The sequence below is a fragment of the Prunus mume genome, linkage group LG2 (genome assembly GCF_029339155.1).
Source record: "Prunus mume cultivar Tortuosa linkage group LG2, ASM2933915v1, whole genome shotgun sequence".
NCBI lineage: Eukaryota > Viridiplantae > Streptophyta > Magnoliopsida > Rosales > Rosaceae > Prunus > Prunus mume.
The window spans coordinates 20,003,724-20,022,338 of record NC_142699.1 but is presented as its reverse complement, the minus strand read 5'-3'; the positions used below and the strand labels follow the sequence as shown (position 1 = coordinate 20,022,338).

At 37.8% G+C, this 18,615-nt stretch overlaps 2 protein-coding genes and 1 pseudogene across 3 annotated transcripts; 1 reads left to right on the top strand and 2 right to left on the bottom strand.

The window, feature by feature from the left end:
* The first annotated feature begins 506 nt into the window (after positions 1-506).
* Positions 507-5,559, top strand: LOC103321544 (phosphate transporter PHO1 homolog 10). The gene is made up of 13 exons (XM_008223358.2): positions 507-1,817; positions 2,054-2,393; positions 2,505-2,553; positions 2,650-2,721; positions 2,843-2,972; positions 3,133-3,253; positions 3,351-3,609; positions 3,780-3,884; positions 3,968-4,012; positions 4,105-4,254; positions 4,395-4,676; positions 4,769-4,905; positions 5,006-5,559. Exons 1-13 carry the CDS (start codon positions 1,250-1,252, stop codon positions 5,106-5,108), a joined length of 2,361 nt encoding a protein of 786 aa, XP_008221580.2. The 5' UTR covers positions 507-1,249; the 3' UTR covers positions 5,109-5,559.
* A 203-nt stretch (positions 5,560-5,762) lies between these two features.
* LOC103321543 (phosphate transporter PHO1 homolog 3-like) lies at positions 5,763-10,554 on the bottom strand. Its single transcript, XM_089045100.1, has 12 exons — positions 9,610-10,554; positions 9,172-9,517; positions 9,040-9,088; positions 8,734-8,805; positions 8,170-8,299; positions 7,927-8,065; positions 7,571-7,829; positions 7,384-7,488; positions 7,232-7,276; positions 6,970-7,119; positions 6,581-6,868; positions 5,763-6,387 (listed from the first exon to the last, which is right to left on the bottom strand). Exons 1-12 carry the CDS (start codon positions 10,208-10,210, stop codon positions 6,151-6,153), a joined length of 2,421 nt encoding a protein of 806 aa, XP_088901226.1. The 5' UTR covers positions 10,211-10,554; the 3' UTR covers positions 5,763-6,150.
* Positions 10,555-11,698: 1,144 nt separating this feature from the next.
* On the bottom strand, positions 11,699-15,726 carry LOC103321542 (phosphate transporter PHO1 homolog 3-like; annotated as a pseudogene). The gene is made up of 12 exons (XR_016123818.1): positions 14,974-15,726; positions 14,536-14,881; positions 14,387-14,435; positions 14,215-14,286; positions 13,959-14,088; positions 13,717-13,854; positions 13,363-13,620; positions 13,176-13,280; positions 13,020-13,064; positions 12,758-12,907; positions 12,369-12,656; positions 11,699-12,226 (listed from the first exon to the last, which is right to left on the bottom strand). The product of XR_016123818.1 is annotated as a phosphate transporter PHO1 homolog 3-like (transcript).
* Positions 15,727-18,615: the final 2,889 nt, after the last annotated feature.

Genomic DNA, 18,615 nt, shown 5'->3' with positions numbered 1-18,615 from the left:
TGACTGTCACATCACTGCATGGTAATGTAACGATCACACCTTTCAATTTCCGAATGCATAGCATTCATGGTTATGTGTGCAATTAAATGATAGTATATGTATCACAATAAATCTGAGGCATGCGTTGCATGCATACAACGGTAGTGATGCATGTAAGTTTATCTCAAGTTTCATTTAAGTAAGTTACGTTTATCTTCATTTTGCCCTCTCCCAATATCGTTTAATCATAAGAAAATATATTTTGATGATGCATAACCTAGAATGGATGTTTCAGACCAAAAAACAAAAACCTAGAATGGATGCAAAGCCCAAGAAAAATAAACAGAGAACAGTATGGGCTGGAGCATCCCAGCCCAGAATGGTATGAGTTGGATCATCCCAGCCCAGTGGAGAGGTTCAGAAGACAAGACAAAAACGATGAAGTCATGGAGTCAAAGCCCAAAAAGCCCAAGCTTAAGTTGGCTGAATAACGAATGGCGGTGCTAAAGAACGGCGGCGGAGGGAAACATCACCCGCATCAACATCCCCTGGATTTTGGGCATTATTTTATCTTTTATTTTTACCAACATAAAACACGCAATGCTGAGGCTGAGGCTGAAGGCTGACGCTGACGCTGACGAGGGAGCATCTCCTTGCAAAATTGCATGTGCGTAATCCCGAGGGGGCACATCACCAGACCGCTTCACATACAAAATTACAATGCAACAAAAATAAATACAGGCTGCTGCTTTTCAAGAGCAAGCCACCCAACTCTCCAATGGTTACGGTGATGACGCGTGTAGAAACTGTTTCTTTTTCGCATTCTGCTGTGTCACGGGCCTGCATGTAATGTGTTCTTTACTTTTATTTTCTGCATAAGAAAGAGGTGGGGAAATGGCGGTTTCGTAGATGGGTCTCAGAGAAAAACCCATCTGCCTGCATTAATTCTTAGTTGGGGTTTAAGTAAATGAAAAGCAAAGTTATATTTAACATTACTTTATTAATTTTACTCTCACTTTCTTCATCAACTTCTTTGGTACTTGATGATTTGACTCGCTCTATGTGGGTGCACGTGTAAATTATAAACAAATTACTGCAGTGAATTAACTAATGAGATTTTATTGAGTTCATTCTCTCATTGGGTTTTTTTGCTTGACTCCATTTTGTCAATGTTCTGCTTTATCTGCTTCATGAAGATTTGCTCTGTTAGTTCAGAAGAGCTTTTATTTTTCTGTAACATAAGCACTTCTGCAATCAACCATCAAGAAAGATGAAATTCGGGAAAGAGTTCAAGAAGAAAATGGTGCCTGAGTGGGCAGAAGCCTACATGGATTATAATGGTCTCAAGAGGATACTAAGGGAGCTCAGAGAATACAAGCAGAGGAAGCACTCTAGAGACTTATTAGACCACAAAATTGCTGCTGCTGGTGCTCCTCCTCCTAACAGAATCATCAGTGGAATAGAGCTACAAATTAGCAGTCTCCAGAACACTAATGGAGATATCGAGGACCAAGTGATAGATGTCAACACATTGCACGGAGATGGTTGCAGGCAGTTTTACAAGACCAAGTTCCTGAGGCAGTCTGAAGAGGGTGGAGAAATTGAGGTAGCATTCTTCAGAAAACTCGACGAAGAGCTCAACAAGGTCAATGCTTTTTACAAGGACAAGGTGGAGGAGGTGAAGCAAGAAGCAAATCATTTGGATAAACAAATGGAGGCTTTGGTTGCACTCAGGATTAAGGTGAAGAATCCAAAACAATATGGTTCGAATTCAAAGAGACATAGGAATTCTGCAGTGCCGCTGACAAGTAATAAGTCAAGTGCAGCTGACGCTTCAGGTAAATGCAGAAGTAAGATCATTTTGTGCTATATATGCATGTATATGCTGGATAGAAGACTTGCAAGCTGTGAAAATATAACACTTAATCACTGAAACTGGATGGTTTTCCTTGGGATTAACACTTAATCAGGAGTGGTTAATTATGAAGTTCTGGTTGATGATCACAGTAAAATATTTGTCAAGGAGATCATCTAGTTAATTATTACAAATTAAAATTTCCTGCCAAATGTGCAGGAAATGAGCCTATGGATTTGACATCTGAAAATGAGCAGCATCAGCGAGAACCGAGCCCCGGTGCTTCAGAAGTCAATCCAACCCATATAAAAAATCCTGGTAGTGATGACAGAGAGGTGTTGAATATCTATGACTACAAAGAAGATCCTCTGGAGGTTCTTGAGCATGTGAAGATTAAGAATACACTTGAATCTCCAATATCAACCATAAAAGGTGTTTTTAAAGACTCCAGAGAAGAAGAGTTGAGCTTTGGTAAAGAGGAGCTGAAGAGAGTGGAAGAACGACTAAGAGCTGTGTTCATTCAATTTTACCATAAGCTTCAACTGCTTAAGCACTACAGGTGATAAAAAGTTATTGTGTCAGCATGCCTTCCACTTTGCATACATTTTCTTGCCTTTGTTTGGGTTGTCCAAGTATTATGTACTTATACTTTTGCAAATGGATGAACCAGTTTTATGAACCTCTCAGCATTTTCGAAGATTATGAAAAAGTACGAGAAGGTAAGACATGCACTTCAAACCTAATTGTGTCAGAATTCTGCGTATATCCTCTTGAAACAAAGTATTCTGATGAAAAATCCATTCTAATAACCACAGATCACATCAAGGGGAGCAGCCAGATCATACATGCTAATAGTCGATAACTCCTACCTTGGCAGTTCTGATGAGGTTTGTCGTATGTATTTGCTGATCTTCTGTTGTTAATCATTTCAGCATTCATAATTCAATATATGCAATTGTTTTATGAATATCTTCTATTCAGTTACTGTTGCATTACATTTATTTATAGGTTACTAACCTCTTGGAGAGGGCGGAGGCTACCTTCATACAAAACTTTTCAAACTCAAATCGCAGGGAAGGTATGAAGTCATTGAGACCAAAAGCAAAAAGAGAAAAGCATGCTGTAACATTTTTCTCTGGTAAGTATTGGTAATGCCAATTAACCTTTTTGATCAACCATTTTATACAATGATGACTGCGCAACATGTTTTTCCAGTGCTTTATGCAAGTAATTTAAGTATGAAAAGGAGGATTTCTATCAGCGTCGCTAATTAATTCCTATTTTATTTTGACTTTCAGGTTTCTTTTGTGGTTGCTCAATTGCACTAATGGTTTCTATTATATTAAGAATAGAAGCTCGAAAACTAATGGATAAGGAGGAGGGTGCACAATACATGGAAAATATTTTCCCACTCTACAGGTAATCAATAGCCCTCTGGTATTCTACTATGAAAAGTTTTACTATTCATTTGACCTGTATTTTCTCTAACACGTAACGTAAGTGGGTTTCCTTGCAGTTTATTTGGATACATCACTCTACACATGCTCATGTATGCAGCAGATATATACTTCTGGAGGCGTTATCGAGTCAACTATGCCTTTATATTTGGTTTCAAGAAAGGAACTGAGTTGGGTTACCGAGAAGTTTTCCTCCTTAGCTCTGGTCTTGCAGTACTTGCATTGGGTGGTCTCCTGGCAAACTTACACTTGGACATGGACTCAAGTGCTGAAAAATACAAGACACTCACTGAATTGGTTCCTTTGGGCTTACTTATTGTAAGATTTTTAAAAATAGCTGAAGTTTTCTTTGTGGAATCCTTTAAGCTTGATTTTCAAAATTTATTTCTGCTGTGTAATCTTTTTTTTAAACTGAAGTAAAGCCTGGTGCCTTTGTTTTAAAACTTCCTTAGTTTGTGCAAATTACAGTGTTACCTTTCTCTCTGCAGTTAGTCCTTGCCATCACCTTCTGCCCTTTCAACATCATATACCGTTCAAGTCGTTTCTTCTTCATTTGGTGCTTATTCCGCTGCATATGTGCCCCTCTTTACCCGGTAATGCATGGGGAAACAATCCAAATAGAAATAAGTAGACAATGGAGCTAAATATAACTAAGTCTTACCCTTTTTTTTTGCAGGAGACATTTCCAGACTTTTTCTTGGCAGACCAGCTTACTAGCCAGGTTTTAAAGCTTCCTTGTACCTTTATTGGCTTCAATTAGTAATAACTTATGACGCAGTTTTTACTGAGATCTTTGATTCTGTTTGGTCTCAGGTGCAAGCCTTAAGGAGTTTTGTGTTATACATTTGCTACTACGGTTTGGGAGAATACTCAAGGAGGCAAAGCAAGTGCCATAGTCATGGTGTCTACAATACTTTATATTTCATTATTGCTGTCATACCATTTTGGATGCGCTTCCTACAGGTCTCATTACATTTTTACCATCTAGTATGTTCTGAGGCGTGTGCTACTTTTGTCCATGATGGAAATATTTTAGCTTACAGTTTTCATACTAATCATTGAAAAATCTCCTCTTCTGACAGATAGCATATGTTGTCTTGCAGTGCATACGTAGATTTTGTGAAGAAAAGGATGTGAAGCACATGTGCAATGGTTTAAAATACTTCTCAACAATTGTTGCAGTTATTATAAGAACTGCTTATGAACTAAAAAAGGGAAAGACATCCTGGATGTTGTTGGCTTTGATATGCTCGGCCGTTGCAACCACAATGAATATGTATTGGGACATTGTAGTAGACTGGGGCCTTCTACGAACAAAATCGAAGAACAAGTATTTGAGAGATAGACTTCTAGTTTCACACAAGATCATATACTTTGCAGCCATGGTAATGCAAGTGACTGATGAATTCTAGAGTGACGTGGTTTTATGTTACAGTTTCTGCTATTAATTCAATATGCTTATGGGAATCCATTTCAGATCTTGAATGTAGTATTGCGACTTGCTTGGATGCAGTTGGTGTTGGAATTTAAACTGAGTACCGTTCATAAAATGACAATATCAACCATCATCGCGTTCCTAGAGGTCATTCGTCGTGGCATCTGGAGCTTCTTCAGGTATTTTTTTCCTCATGAAATTCAACATTGAGACTTTCTACAGTTTTGAAACGTATATTTTGGGAAAGCCTTGACCAATTAACGTGTACAATTCAATCAGATTAGAGAACGAACACCTAAACAATGTAGGCGAGTACCGCGCTTTCAAGTCCGTCCCTCTTCCTTTCAGTTACTACGATGAGGACGCAGAAAAGGATGACTGAACATGATACAATCTGCCTCTCATCATGCACCAGATCAGAGTGTAATCTGCAGTTTTGAGAGCTTCCACAATTCTGCACTGCTAGCCTTCGGTGATGGGGAAGAAGACGGTTTAGGCATGCCAGGTAAATCATTAAGATGCAACAAAAAAAGAACAAGTATGTCCTGATTTTTGGCAATACCCAATGAGCATAGGCTCATATGGAATTGCCTTGTTTGTTTTTAATCCTGAACAAAACTTCTCTGGTTCTTTCAGACCAAAAAAAAAAAAAAAAACTTCTCTGGTTCGTGTTCATATGAAATTGTATATATGGAAGTTTACGACACGGAGGTTGGAACTATTCTAATTCTAGATAAGGTCAACTATCAAATTTTTTTAGATAAGGTCAATACCCAATTGGCATTTACGATTTTCCCAAACCGAAAAAAAAAAAGACTAAAAGAAAATATTAAATAATTTTAATTGCTCATCATAAGATGGTATAGGGATGTGGTATACAAATGTGGTAAGAGTAGCATTATTAAAAAAAAAACAAGACTAAAAGAAATACAAATGCAACTGCATTGATTAATAAATAATTTTAAAAAATAAGGAAGATTCACTATTATACCCAATATAAGGGGCTAAATTATAAATAAAAAAAACTCATATGAAATGGACTTTAAAAACACATACAAAACTCATTTATAACATAACCAAGAAGCTTCTAACTTCTTATAAATTACAATTGTCATCGATTTCTTAAAACAAACTCAACCCCAAAACCACATAATAAAACTCAAAACACTTAATAGGGCATCAAAATAATTTAATAATAAAAATTAAATTCAATAAGGCTAGCTGTCATTTTTTGGGTTTTTTTTTAGTTTGTTTATGGAAATTGATGTAGGGTTTATCTAAATCACTTGTGCTAAGAATGAGTATATAAATATCTCAAAAAACAAGGGGGGAAAAAATGAAAAATCAAAGGTTGCGACTTCTTGCCTCCCAAAAGGCCAACACTGATTCTGATTTCCATTCTTTGTAAATTGTAGTTTCTTTGATTACTCATGCTTTCCTTGGTCTTCATCATAGTTGAAGGGCAATGGCACTGACTTGAACGCCCTGTACTTGCCAACATTGTTCAGATGCTCATTCTCCAACCTGAAAAAACTCCATATCCCACGACGGATTATTTCCAAGCTGGCCACAACCGCAACCATTGTTTGTCCATGCATGAAAGAAACATTGAAATTCAAAACAGTTTGCAACCAGGCAAATCTCAGCAACACATTCAACACCTGCATTTTTTTGTCCAAAAATAGTCAGAAAATACTAATTAAGCACAACCTGCAATTGATCAAGTTGGTTCTTGCCTGAAGGCGTGTTTCACATTGCAATATAAGCATATATAAGTTTGACAAGAGAACGTTACTCGATATAGCTAGTACTAAGTTTGACAAGAGAACGTTACTCGATATAGCTAGTACTCACCATGGCTCCGAAATATACACTTTTGTAAGGGATCAAGAGTTTGTCTCTTAACCAGTGGTTCTTGGAATTACGTTGCAGAAGTCCCCAATCCACAACAAGATCCCAATATGTTCCATAGATTGCTGCAACAATTGAGAAAACCCCAGCAAGAATTTTCCAGTTCACTTCATTTTTAAGACTCTCTAGATTGTATGCTGTCCTCATGCTAACGGCTACTATTGTAAAGAAATATTTCAGCCCATTGTAACCTTGCATGGGATCTTTCTCTTCAACCAAACGGCGGAGGCACTGCAAGAAAATGGAACAGCAAACAATTCTAAGTGTCTGGCTGTGGCGGATAATGAAGCTTATGTGGACATTTGCAAGAAAAGAAGGGATAAGCTGTGTACCTGAAGGAGACGAGACCAATACGGAATACAAGCAACAATGAAAGTGAAAGTGTTGAAGACATCTTGTGATTTGCAAGTGTTTTGTCTGAGTTTGTAGTCTCCCCAACCATAATAGCAAACGTAGAATTGCAGACTTCTAATGGCTTGCACCTACAAGAAAACAATTTATTGACACTCAGTTTTTTCAAACAGAGAGAAGAAAAACAGGAAAATAATACGACTGCAATGGTGATTTAGGACTTAGTAGGATCATTTTACTGACCTGGCTAGTTAACTGATCTGCCAAGAAGAAATCCGGGAGTGTGACCTGAAAAAGAAGCAAAATTTTCAGATAATTAGACCATCCAACTAAGTTCATTCAGTTTCACTTCGAAGAAGAAGAAAAAAAAAGTGTCTTAAATTGACTTTAATTACCTTATACAGAGGAGCACAGATACAGTGAAACAGACAAACGAGGAAGAAGTAGCGACTTGAACGATATATGAGGTTGAAGGGGCATAATAATATCAAAACTACAAGCTGCATAAAAAGAATTTAGTTCAGTTTATGATCCTAGACCAATGCAGCTGCTAAAATGAAATGGTTGAATTTATGATCTTACCAAAACCAAGAAGAGAGGGAGAAGTTCGGTTAGTGCTTTGTAATCTTTGGTTTTGGGGTCCATCTCCATGTCAAGATTTGAGAGCACAGAAGCAAGTGCTAGCACTGCCAGACCAAAACTGAGAAGAAGAACCTCTCTGTAGCCCAACTCAGTTCCTTGCTTGAAACCAAATATGAAAGAGTAATTGACTCTGAACCGCCTCCAAAAGTATATGTTGCCGGCATACATAAGCATGTGCAGAAAAATGAATCCAAACAAGCTGCAAGAAAGTTTAACATGTCGAACGAATTGAGTACTATTTTTTGGTTGGAAACGTGGGAAGAAGAGTAGTAGAGCAAAGGCCTAATTATAAGTACCTGTATAAGGGAAACATGTTATCCATGTACTGGGTTTTTCCTTTGTCAAATTCAGGATTGTTGGCATTGTTAATATTGCGAGCACGCACCATCAAAATAAGTGCTAATATAAGAGCAGCTGTGCAGCCAGCAAAGCAACCTAAAGATTTCCAATAAACAGATTCAAGGGGAGAAAATTGATACCAAAACTGTCCTTGTTCAGTGTAAAAAATTTAACTCTACTGATTTAGCTAGAGGCCTTACCCATGGCAAATGTTATCCTATGTCTTTCTATCTTTGCTTTTGGCCTTAAGACGGCCATTCCTTTTCTGCGATTTGAGTTTGAGAAATGCTTGATGAACGTAGTTTCAACCCTCTCCATAAGCTTGGTAACCTGCAGCGGTGGCAAGTGCCATATCAGATTAGAAAGAACTTTAGGCATTTGGGCAAAACTACAATTTTATTTACTACGAATATTTACTGTGCCAAGCTTCAGATAGCCTCCAAATAAAATCATAAGAATGTCAGATCATGTAAGAGAAATTCTTCCGACAAAAAATTCGCCTACTAGACAAATTGCCGCAATAGGTCTTCCTAACAAAAATTCCCCGGGATAGGTCTCTGCCGTAAAAAATAAGCCGGGTAAGTCCATCCCGACAACAAATTCGCCAGAAGAGGTCTATCTCGACAAAAATTCGCACATTTGGGCAAAGCAACAATGTTATTTACTACGAACATAAATTCATAATCCTTTCAACATATATCTTCGAAAGATTTAAGGTTGAATTGTCTTTCCAATCTTTAACATTACGCATGAAGAATTCTCACCTCCTCAGAGCTGCCAAGGTAGGAGTTATCCACCATATTCATGTAAGGTTTTGATGCATCTCTTGAAGTAATCTGCAAAAGTAATGGGGCTAAAAACATAAGTAATACAGACCAAAATTATCCACCAAAGGAAATACGTACTGACGAATATTTTACCGATAAGAGATCTAAAAGCTTAAATTTCTTTTATTCTTCCATTCTATATGCATACCAATCACCTAAATATTGGCATAGAAGTTAATTGAAAACATTCTTTCAGGATTTTATGGTGTTGAAAGTTATAACTTATACTGGGTGGGGAAATACCTTGTCATATTTCTTCATGATCTTTGAAAAAGCCAACGTATTCAAGAATCTGTTTCATTCATGGAAAAAATAATTAGCAACACGGATACAAATAAAAAAACAACCAAACTAGGTACCCGAGTTTGATCTTACCCGTAGCTCTTTAGAAGCCGAAGTTTCCGGTAAAATTCAATGAAAGCCCCTTTAAGCTGTTCTTCAACTTTCTTCAGATTATCTCTGCTGAACTTGAGCTCTGTCTGTGGAGGCACATTGAGGAAGCCTTTAATGGTCGAACGCGGAGTCTCAACAGTGTGATTCATTGTCACATAATTTAGTATGTCCAGTGGTGCAGGTCTAGTGTCTCTTAAGTTCTCTGTCTTCTTTTCTTGAATCTTGACATTCTCTGTCTTTTTTCCATCTTTTTCTTCGTCACCAGAATGTTCCTCCTGGCTATTTGATACACTCTCTTCGATCACATCCATAGCCATGGCTGCGCGCCCTGCACACAATACAACGACATAGTTTTAGACATAAGCAGAATATCAGCGCAGAAAATACACATATCATCACAACAAGCACAACATTACTTACTGCTTGCTCTGACTCCACGGGGAGTGGAAGCTGCCAATGCGGCTGTTGAAGCAGCAACATCGGAAGCAAGACGAGTCATCTCCACTGACCAATCAAACGGCCTCTGCGGGTTCTCCACTTTGATGCGAAACGCGATGAAAGCATCCATTTGCTTGTTGAGCACAGCGGCTTCCTTCATCACCTCATCCACCTTTGACCTATAAAACTTGTCCACTTTATTGAACTCATCATCAACCTTTCTAAAATACTCCAACTCCTGCACGCCCCCTTCCTCTGCAGCCATTAGAAACGTGGTCTGGTAGCTCTCGGAGCCATCACTTCTCACAGAGTTCACAAGAATGGCTTGGCTTTCGATGTCGACAGGGGATATGGAGGATGGGGTGTTGTGACGGCTTTGCGACGTGAGACCACTGAAGGCTCTGTACAATGTGAGCCTTCGCTTTAGGCGGTGACTGCGCGGTGTGGTGGCAGCTGGTGGAGGCTTGTGTCTTTGCTTGCTGCGTTGGATTTCTTTTAGGAGGGATTTTAGATAATCATAATCCATGTATGCTTGCTGCCATTCTGGCACCATTTGTGTTGCAAACTCCTTCCCAAACTTCATTTTTTTTAAGCTCTGCGAATTGTTTGCTCTAGAAATTAAGTCACTTGGTTTTCAGCAACTTTTTTGAGTATGAAAAAACTGAAAAGAGCCCCTCAGATTGGTGCTTAGTTAGCTAAATTGGGTTCCTTTTGCAGGAACCGCGCAGAGCAAAGAGCGAGTGAGAAATGTCAAGGACAACGAGCCAACGAGGTAATTGGGTTTCTAAGACGTACGTAACATATATATATATATATATATATCTACAATTAAATATTTATCCTCTTGTTTGTTTTTGGGTTGAAAATTTATGCAAAGAAGTTTCAAAATATGAGTGAGTCATTCAAGGCGATAAGGTCTCCGTTCTAAATACAGAGAGTAGGCTGGGCAGCCAAAATAGCCGAGCAGGGTGAGCTCCAGTGTTGCTTCATCCCCTAAATTATTATTAATTTTTTTTTTTAAACAAAGGTTTTCTTTGTTGTTTCCCTGCCCTTTTTGGTCAATTTCAAGAAAGTAAAATTGTTTGGGGTTGCCGTAGTCGTTGAAGCAGTCGCAGTTGACCAGTACCTTATTTATACGTGGGGGCCCCGTGGCTTTTGTACGGAGGAGAGCTTTGACCTTACCTTTTCTTCCTTGTTTATAATTTGTATGTAACACGTTTCGTCTCTCTCTGTTTGAACGACTGCGGCAATATTAATATGCAGAGGCCCCCATCTGCATGCATGTGTCTTGTCGCGGGGTCACTCGAAAATGCCGCTTGAGCTACCATGACATTGACATATATAATATTGGCAACTCAATCGATTGTCTCTGCATTGCAATGCATGGTTTGAAAAATGAAAACGTACATGTCCAGCTAATATGCTTTCACATTTACTTAAAAAAATGATATTCTGCTTTCACAATTAGAAACAAGATACCATTATATTTTTCATATTTGTTCACCAAATTTTGTTCACCTAATTAAAAATGTTTCGTGACAATGTTTAATTAGACCATACTTAAGTGATAAGTTCGAACAGTTTAAATAAAGAAAAATTAGGTATTAGTCATATAATAGTTTCGGTGCATAGTTTCTGGACAGTTTCCTCTTATAATTGGGTCAAATAATTTATGCCATTCGGCGTATGTTGGCGGCTAATCTTTTATGTTTTTTACTTGCCTTTTACGAATCAACGTGCGTTATATAACAGTCCTAGTGTGAATATTTTACTCAAACTATGATGCATCCAACGAGTTTTTCTACCACTTCACATCACCAAATATATTATCTTTCACAGTTTTCCAAATTTCTTAAATAAGAAAAAGTAATTGGCCTCATTCTCTTTTAAGGACTCTGACCACATCATATACAAGTAGAAATTTCTTTTGAATAATTTTTTTATATTTTCTTTCTAGTTCTTCTGATACGCAGGAGCTGATCTGGTCTCTAAAATTTCATAATCTGGCAACCGAAATGGGTGTTTATTGACCATTGTTTTTTTTTTTGGGAGTTTTAAAGAAATTAAAGAATAAAAATCAATGAGAGTGTAATTGAATGATTTGGAAAAATATATATATTTGGTCTGAGAATTGGAAATTCTTTCGTTGTGCGCATTAATTTGGCCAAAATCTACTAGAAGCAAAACATTAGGAACATGAAGCTATGAAGTGTCTCCACGTAGGATTCCGAGCCCAGTGCATTTGCTTGCATTTCGCAACATTTAGACCATTCCAAAAATCAAAGGTTGCATCTTGTTGTTGCCTCACAAAAGGCCAACACTGATTCTGATTTCCGTTCTTCGTAAATTGTAATTTCTTTGGCTACTCATGTTTGCCATGGTCTTCATAATAGTTGAAGGGCAATGGCACTGACTTGAACCCCCTGTACTGGCCAACATTGTTCAGATGCTCATTCTCCAACCTGAAAAAACTCCATATCCCACGACGGATTATCTCCAAGCTGGCCACAACCGCAATCATGGTTTGTGTATGCATGAAAGAAACATTGAAATTCAAAACAGTCTGCAACCAGGCAAATCTCAGCAACACATTTAACACCTGCATTGTTTTGTCCAAAAATCAGTCAGAAAATATTAAGCACAACCTGCAATTGATCAAGTTGGTTCTAGCCTGAACGTGTTTTTAACATTGCAATATAAGCATATATAAGTTTGGCAAGAGAACGTTACTCGATACTCACCATGGCTCCGAAATATACACTTTTGTAAGGGATCAAGAGTTTGTCTCTTAACCAGCGGTTCTTGGAATTGCGTTGCAGAAGTCCCCAATCCACAACAAGATCCCAATATGTTCCATAGATTGCTGCAACAATTGAGAAAACCCCAGCAAGAATTTTCCAGTTCACCTCATTTTTAAGACTCTCTAGATTGTATGCTGTCCTCATGCTAACGGCTACTATTGTAAAGAAATATTTCAGCCCATTGTAACCTTGCATGGGATCTTTCTCTTCAACCAAACGGCGGAGGCACTGCAAGAAAATGGAACAGCAAACAATTCTAAGTGTCTGGCTGTGGCGGATAATGAAGCTTATGTGGACATTTGCAAGAAAAGAAGGGATAAGCTGTGTACCTGAAGGAGACGAGACCAATACGGAATACAAGCAACAATGAAAGTGAAAGTGTTGAAGACATCTTGTGATTTGCAAGTGTTTTGTCTGAGTTTGTAGTCTCCCCAACCATAATAGCAAACGTAGAATTGCAGACTTCTAATGGCTTGCACCTACAAGAAAACAATTTATTGACACTCAGTTTTTTCAAACAGAGAGAAGAAAAACAGGAAAATAATACGACTGCAATGGTGATTTAGGACTTAGTAGGATCATTTTACTGACCTGGCTAGTTAACTGATCTGCCAAGAAGAAATCCGGGAGTGTGACCTGAAAAAGAAGCAAAATTTCCAGATTATTAGACCATCCAACTAAGTTCATTCAGTTTCACTTCGAAGAAGAAGAAGAAGAAAAAAAGTGTCTTAAATTGACTTTAATTACCTTATACAGAGGAGCACAGATACAGTGAAACAGACAAACGAGGAAGAAGTAGCGACTTGAACGATATATGAGGTTGAAGGGGCATAATAATATCAAAACTACAAGCTGCATAAAAAGAATTTAGTTCAGTTTATGATCCTAGACCAATGCAGCTGCTAAAATGAAATGGTTGAATTTATGATCTTACCAAAACCAAGAAGAGAGGGAGAAGTTCGGTTAGTGCTTTGTAATCTTTGGTTTTGGGGTCCATCTCCATGTCAAGATTTGAGAGCACAGAAGCAAGTGCTAGCACTGCCAGACCAAAACTGAGAAGAAGAACCTCTCTGTAGCCCAACTCAGTTCCTTGCTTGAAACCAAATATGAAAGAGTAATTGACTCTGAACCGCCTCCAAAGTATATGTTGCCAGCATACATAAACATGTGCAGAAAAATGAATCCAAACAAGCTGCAAGAAAGTTTAACATGTCGAGAGAATTGAGTACTATTTTTGGTTGGAAACTTGGGAAGAAGAGTAGTAGAGCAAAGGCCTAATTATAAGTACCTGTATAAGGGAAACATGTTATCCATGTACTGGGTTTTCCTTTGTCAAATTCAGGATTGTTGGCATTGTTAATATTGCGAGCACGCACCATCAAAATAAGTGCTAATATAAGAGCAGCTGTGCAGCCAGCAAAGCAACCTAAAGATTTCCAATAAACAGATTCAAGGGGAGAAAATTGATACCAAAACTGTCCTTGTTCAGTGTAAAAAATTTAACTCTACTGATTTAGCTAGAGGCCTTACCCATGGCAAATGTTATCCTATGTCTTTCTATCTTTGTTTTTGGCCTCAAGACGACCATTCCTTTTCTGCGATTTGAGTTTGAGAAATAATTTATGAATGTAGTTTCAACCCTCTCCATAAGCTTGGTAATCTGCAGTGGTGGCAAGTGCCATATCAGAACAGAAATTCATTATATTTCAACATCGTCATAGAAAGATTTGAGGTTTAAATTGTTTTATCTTTCTTCTCTTTAGCATGATGCATGAAGAATTCTCACCTCGTCAGAGCTACCAAGGTAGGAGTTATCCACCATATTCATGTAAGATTTTGATGTATCTCTTGAAGTAATCTGCAAAAGTAATACAGACCAAATGAAATACTGACAAAGATTTTACTAATAACATGTAATAGCAAACATTTTTTCAGGAATTTCTGGTGTTGAGAAATACCTTATCATATTTTTTCATGATTTTTGAAAAAGCCAACGTATTCAAGAAGCTGTTTCATTCATGGGAAAAAACAAAAATTAATTAGCTACACAGATAAAAGAAAGAAAAATAGGAGGAAAAAAAAACAACCGAACTGCTCTTCAACTTACCTATAGCTCTTTAGAAGCCGAAGTTTCCGGTAAAATTCAATAAAAGCGCCCTTAAGCTGCTCTTCAACTTTCTTCAGATTTTCTCTGCTGAACTTGAGCTCTGTCTGTGGAGGCACATGGAGGAAGCTTTTAATGGTCGAAACCGGAGTCTCAACTGTGTGATTCATTGTCACATGATTTAGTATGTCCAGTGGCGAAGGTCTAGCGCCTCTTAAGCTCTCTGCCTTCTTTTCTTGAGTCTTAGCATTCTCAGTCTTTTTTCCATCTTTTTCTTCATCACCAGAATGTTCCTCCTGGCTATTTGATCCACTCTCTTCGATCACATCCATAGCCATGGCTGCGTGCCCTGCACGTGAAAAAACAACGTAGTTTTGGACATAAGCAGAATATCAGCCCAGAAAATACACATATCATCACAATAAGCACAACATTACTTACTGCTTGCTCTGACTCCGCTGGGCGTGGAAGCTGCCAATGCAGCTGTTGAAGCAGCAATATCGTAAGCAAGACGAGTCATCTCCCCTGACCAATCGAACGACCTCTGCGGATTCTCCACTTTGATGCGAAACGCGATGAAAGCATCCATTTGCTTGTTGAGCACAGCAGCTTCCTTCATCACCTCATCCACCTTAGACCTATAAAACTTGTCCACTTTATTGAACTCATCATCAACCTTTGTAAAATACTCCGACTCCTGCACACCCCCTTCCTCTGCAGCCATAAGAAACGTGGTCTGGTAGCTCTTGGAGCCATCACGTCTTACAGAGTTCACAAGAATGGCTTGGCTTTCAATGTCTGGAGGGGATGTGGAGGATGTGCTGTTGGGTTGCTTGCTGTGCGGGCTTTGCGACATGAGACCACTGAAGGCTCTGTACAATTTAAGCCTTCGACTGCGGGGTGTGGTATCTACTGGTGGAGGCTTGTGTCTTTGATTGAAGCGTTGAATTTCTTTTAGGAAGGATTTTAGATAATCATAATCCATGTATGCTTGTTGCCATTCTGGCACCATTTGTGTTACGAACTCCTTCCCAAACTTCATTCTTTTAATCTCTGTGATTTGTTAGCTCTAGAAATTAAGTCACTTAGTTTTCAGCAAAGAGTGAGTGACAAATGTCTAGGGCAATAAGAAAATGAGGTAACATATATATATATATATAACGCGATAAGCCCGCACAGCCAGCAACCCAACAGCCAAGAAGTTTATGCCAAGAAGTTTCAAAATATGAGTGAGTCATGGAACGCGATAAGCTACTAGGTCTGAGCAGAGTGAGGTTGACTGTTGCTTGTTTCATAAATTTGAAGGGAAAAACAGTTGTTATATGAGCGAGCCATAAAGTTGCTATATGGGTGGCCTAAAAATAACGTAAAACCGGCGAATTTTCATATGAAGAAATGTGCTTTTGACTTGAATGTTGTAGCGATGGTGATGGCATCTGATGTGTTAAATGGTCTAGAGTCAACAAACAAGACTTTAGTGTGTGTCTCTGTTTGGGTGTATTTTTTTCAAACGAAGACTTTAGTGTGTTAAATGGTCCTTGTTCATATGTGACTTTGTGAATCTTTGCATGTGCTTCACGCTATTGGAGGATAATATTCCGTTCACGATTGTGTATAATTATCAGTTAGGGTGATACTAGGGAGACCATCTTTAGATACCAACTTGTGTACTATCTCTCTCATAGATTCACCATTAAAATAAGTCTATCAATTATGACACATACATGCACCTGTTGATCTCATGTTTACTTTTTTTTTTGGGTCATATTAATCATATTAAATTAGTTTCTAGTTGTAACACGAGCATATTATTGGTCAACAATTAGAAAATTCGTTAACTGAATAAATTGATTGGTCTACCGTGTACGACCGCACAATTGCCGGGTCTAAATGGAAATACATATACAGCAAAAAAATAAAAACATGAATTGATTCGGAATGTCGGTAGTGAGACTGATTCAACCTTTCTGTGTCTGTTTCTCCCTTCCAGTCCACAATTTAAATATGCTCACCCATGATTATTAATGATAATATATTTCCCACTTTAAGGGTGTGAGTTAGCGATGGATGAATTTTTAATTATTTTTATGCTATTATCAATCGGGGCCGCCAGCAATTTATGTCTTAATCAGTTTGGAAAAAAAATAAATAGAAAGATGACATTAGTTCCTAATTTAATCATACTAAAGAGGTCAACTAATTATATGCCAATCAAGCAGTGACACTGCTCGTGAATTAAGGTCTAAAATATCGATAATATTTATAAAATATCAATGGAGATGACAAATATCAATGGAATATTTGTGGACGGAGGAGAGCTTTGTCTTTTTCTTGCTTTCTGTCTCTTTCTGTTGAATAATCTTAGCCATGGAAATTACAGGTCAAATTATTCAACCCTAGAGCCAAGACCTCTTATTTTTCTTTGTTCTGTTGAGATAATTCAACCCTAGCCATGGAAAGTTTTACAGGTCATATTATATATATATATATATAATATAACATGCAAAGTCACTCGAAAATGCCACTTGAGCGAGATATATAATGCATGGTTGAAAAATTAATGTAGGTTTTCATCATGTTCACGTGTTTAGTTTATTAAACTTGATCACATCTTAAATGTTCAACTCATCTCACTACTACAAAAAGTGAAAAAGACGACCACAAAAACACGACGGTCTACGTGAAAACCGTCGTTGTTTTTAAAAGACGACGGTTTTATAAAACCGCCAGTAATAACACATTAGACAACTAAAAATGGAGTTTCAAATGGCTGTTCCAAAACACGACGTACTTAATTTAAAAACCGACGTCTTATTGAAATAGGATTTTCATGAGGTAAAATCATAGCCAACAAATAACGGCGGAAGTTATGAACCGACCGACGTAGAAAGTAAAGACGACGGTTTCAAAAAAGCCGTCGTTTTTACCCGAAATTAACACGACCAAGTTTTCGTATAAGGCGACGTAAAATTACAAATAAATCCACGGCGGTAAAATACAAAATACCGCCGTATTAAATTAATGTACAACTACGGCAAAGGTAAATATAACGACGTCTTTCTCGTATTTCTACGACGACATCTTTCAATCTTACCAAGTTGGGGTTTTCATATAACGACGTATTATAGAATTTAACGTCGTATTTGTCCACTTTATACGTCATAAATTATATTTAAACCGTCGTCTGAATAAGAATTTTTTAAAAATTTATTTCTTCGATTTTGTTATCCTACGTCGGTAGATCTACCTAACGACAAGAATTGAAATAACCACGACGGTTTATATAGAAAACCGCCGACATAATCAGATTATTCTGAGATCACAAGGGTTAGGAAATCTTACAAGATGGAACTCCAGATCTGTTGCTCATTATAATCTTACCAGAAAGACAATATTTTAGAGGTTAATGATGTATGTGTATTTGTGTCTTTGAGATACACAAACGCACATACACATTAACATCCAAAAAATTGCCTCTGAAATTTGACGACGGCAGCCTCAGATTTGTATCAGAGAGACAATTTTTGGAAGTTGATGATATGTGTGCGTTTGTGTATCTACACAAACGCACGCACACATCAACATCCAAACAATTGCCTCCTAAAATTTCACGACGGCAGCCACAGATTTGCAATCAGAGAGACAATTTTTTGGAAGTGAATGATGTGTGTGCGTTTGTGTATCTACACAAACGCACACACACATTCACATCCAAACAATTGCCTCCTAAAATTTCATGACGGCAGCCACAGATTTGCAATCAGAGAGACAATTTTTTGGAAGTGAATGATGTATGTGCGTTTGTGTATCTACACAAACGCACACACACATTCACATCCAAACAATTGACTCCTAAAACTTCCCAAGAGATGAGGTGAGACAGAGAAAGGGGCAAGAAGAAGTTGAAACCCTAATCGAATACTAAAACTGAAAGAACCCGTGGAAAAAAACCCTATTTATAATTAAAAAACCAAATCCACGTCGGTTATATTACACATAACGACGTTTAAAAAAAACAATTCTCGTCGGTAACAAATATATTACGTCGTTTTATTCTTACTTAAAACGACAAGAAACGACGAC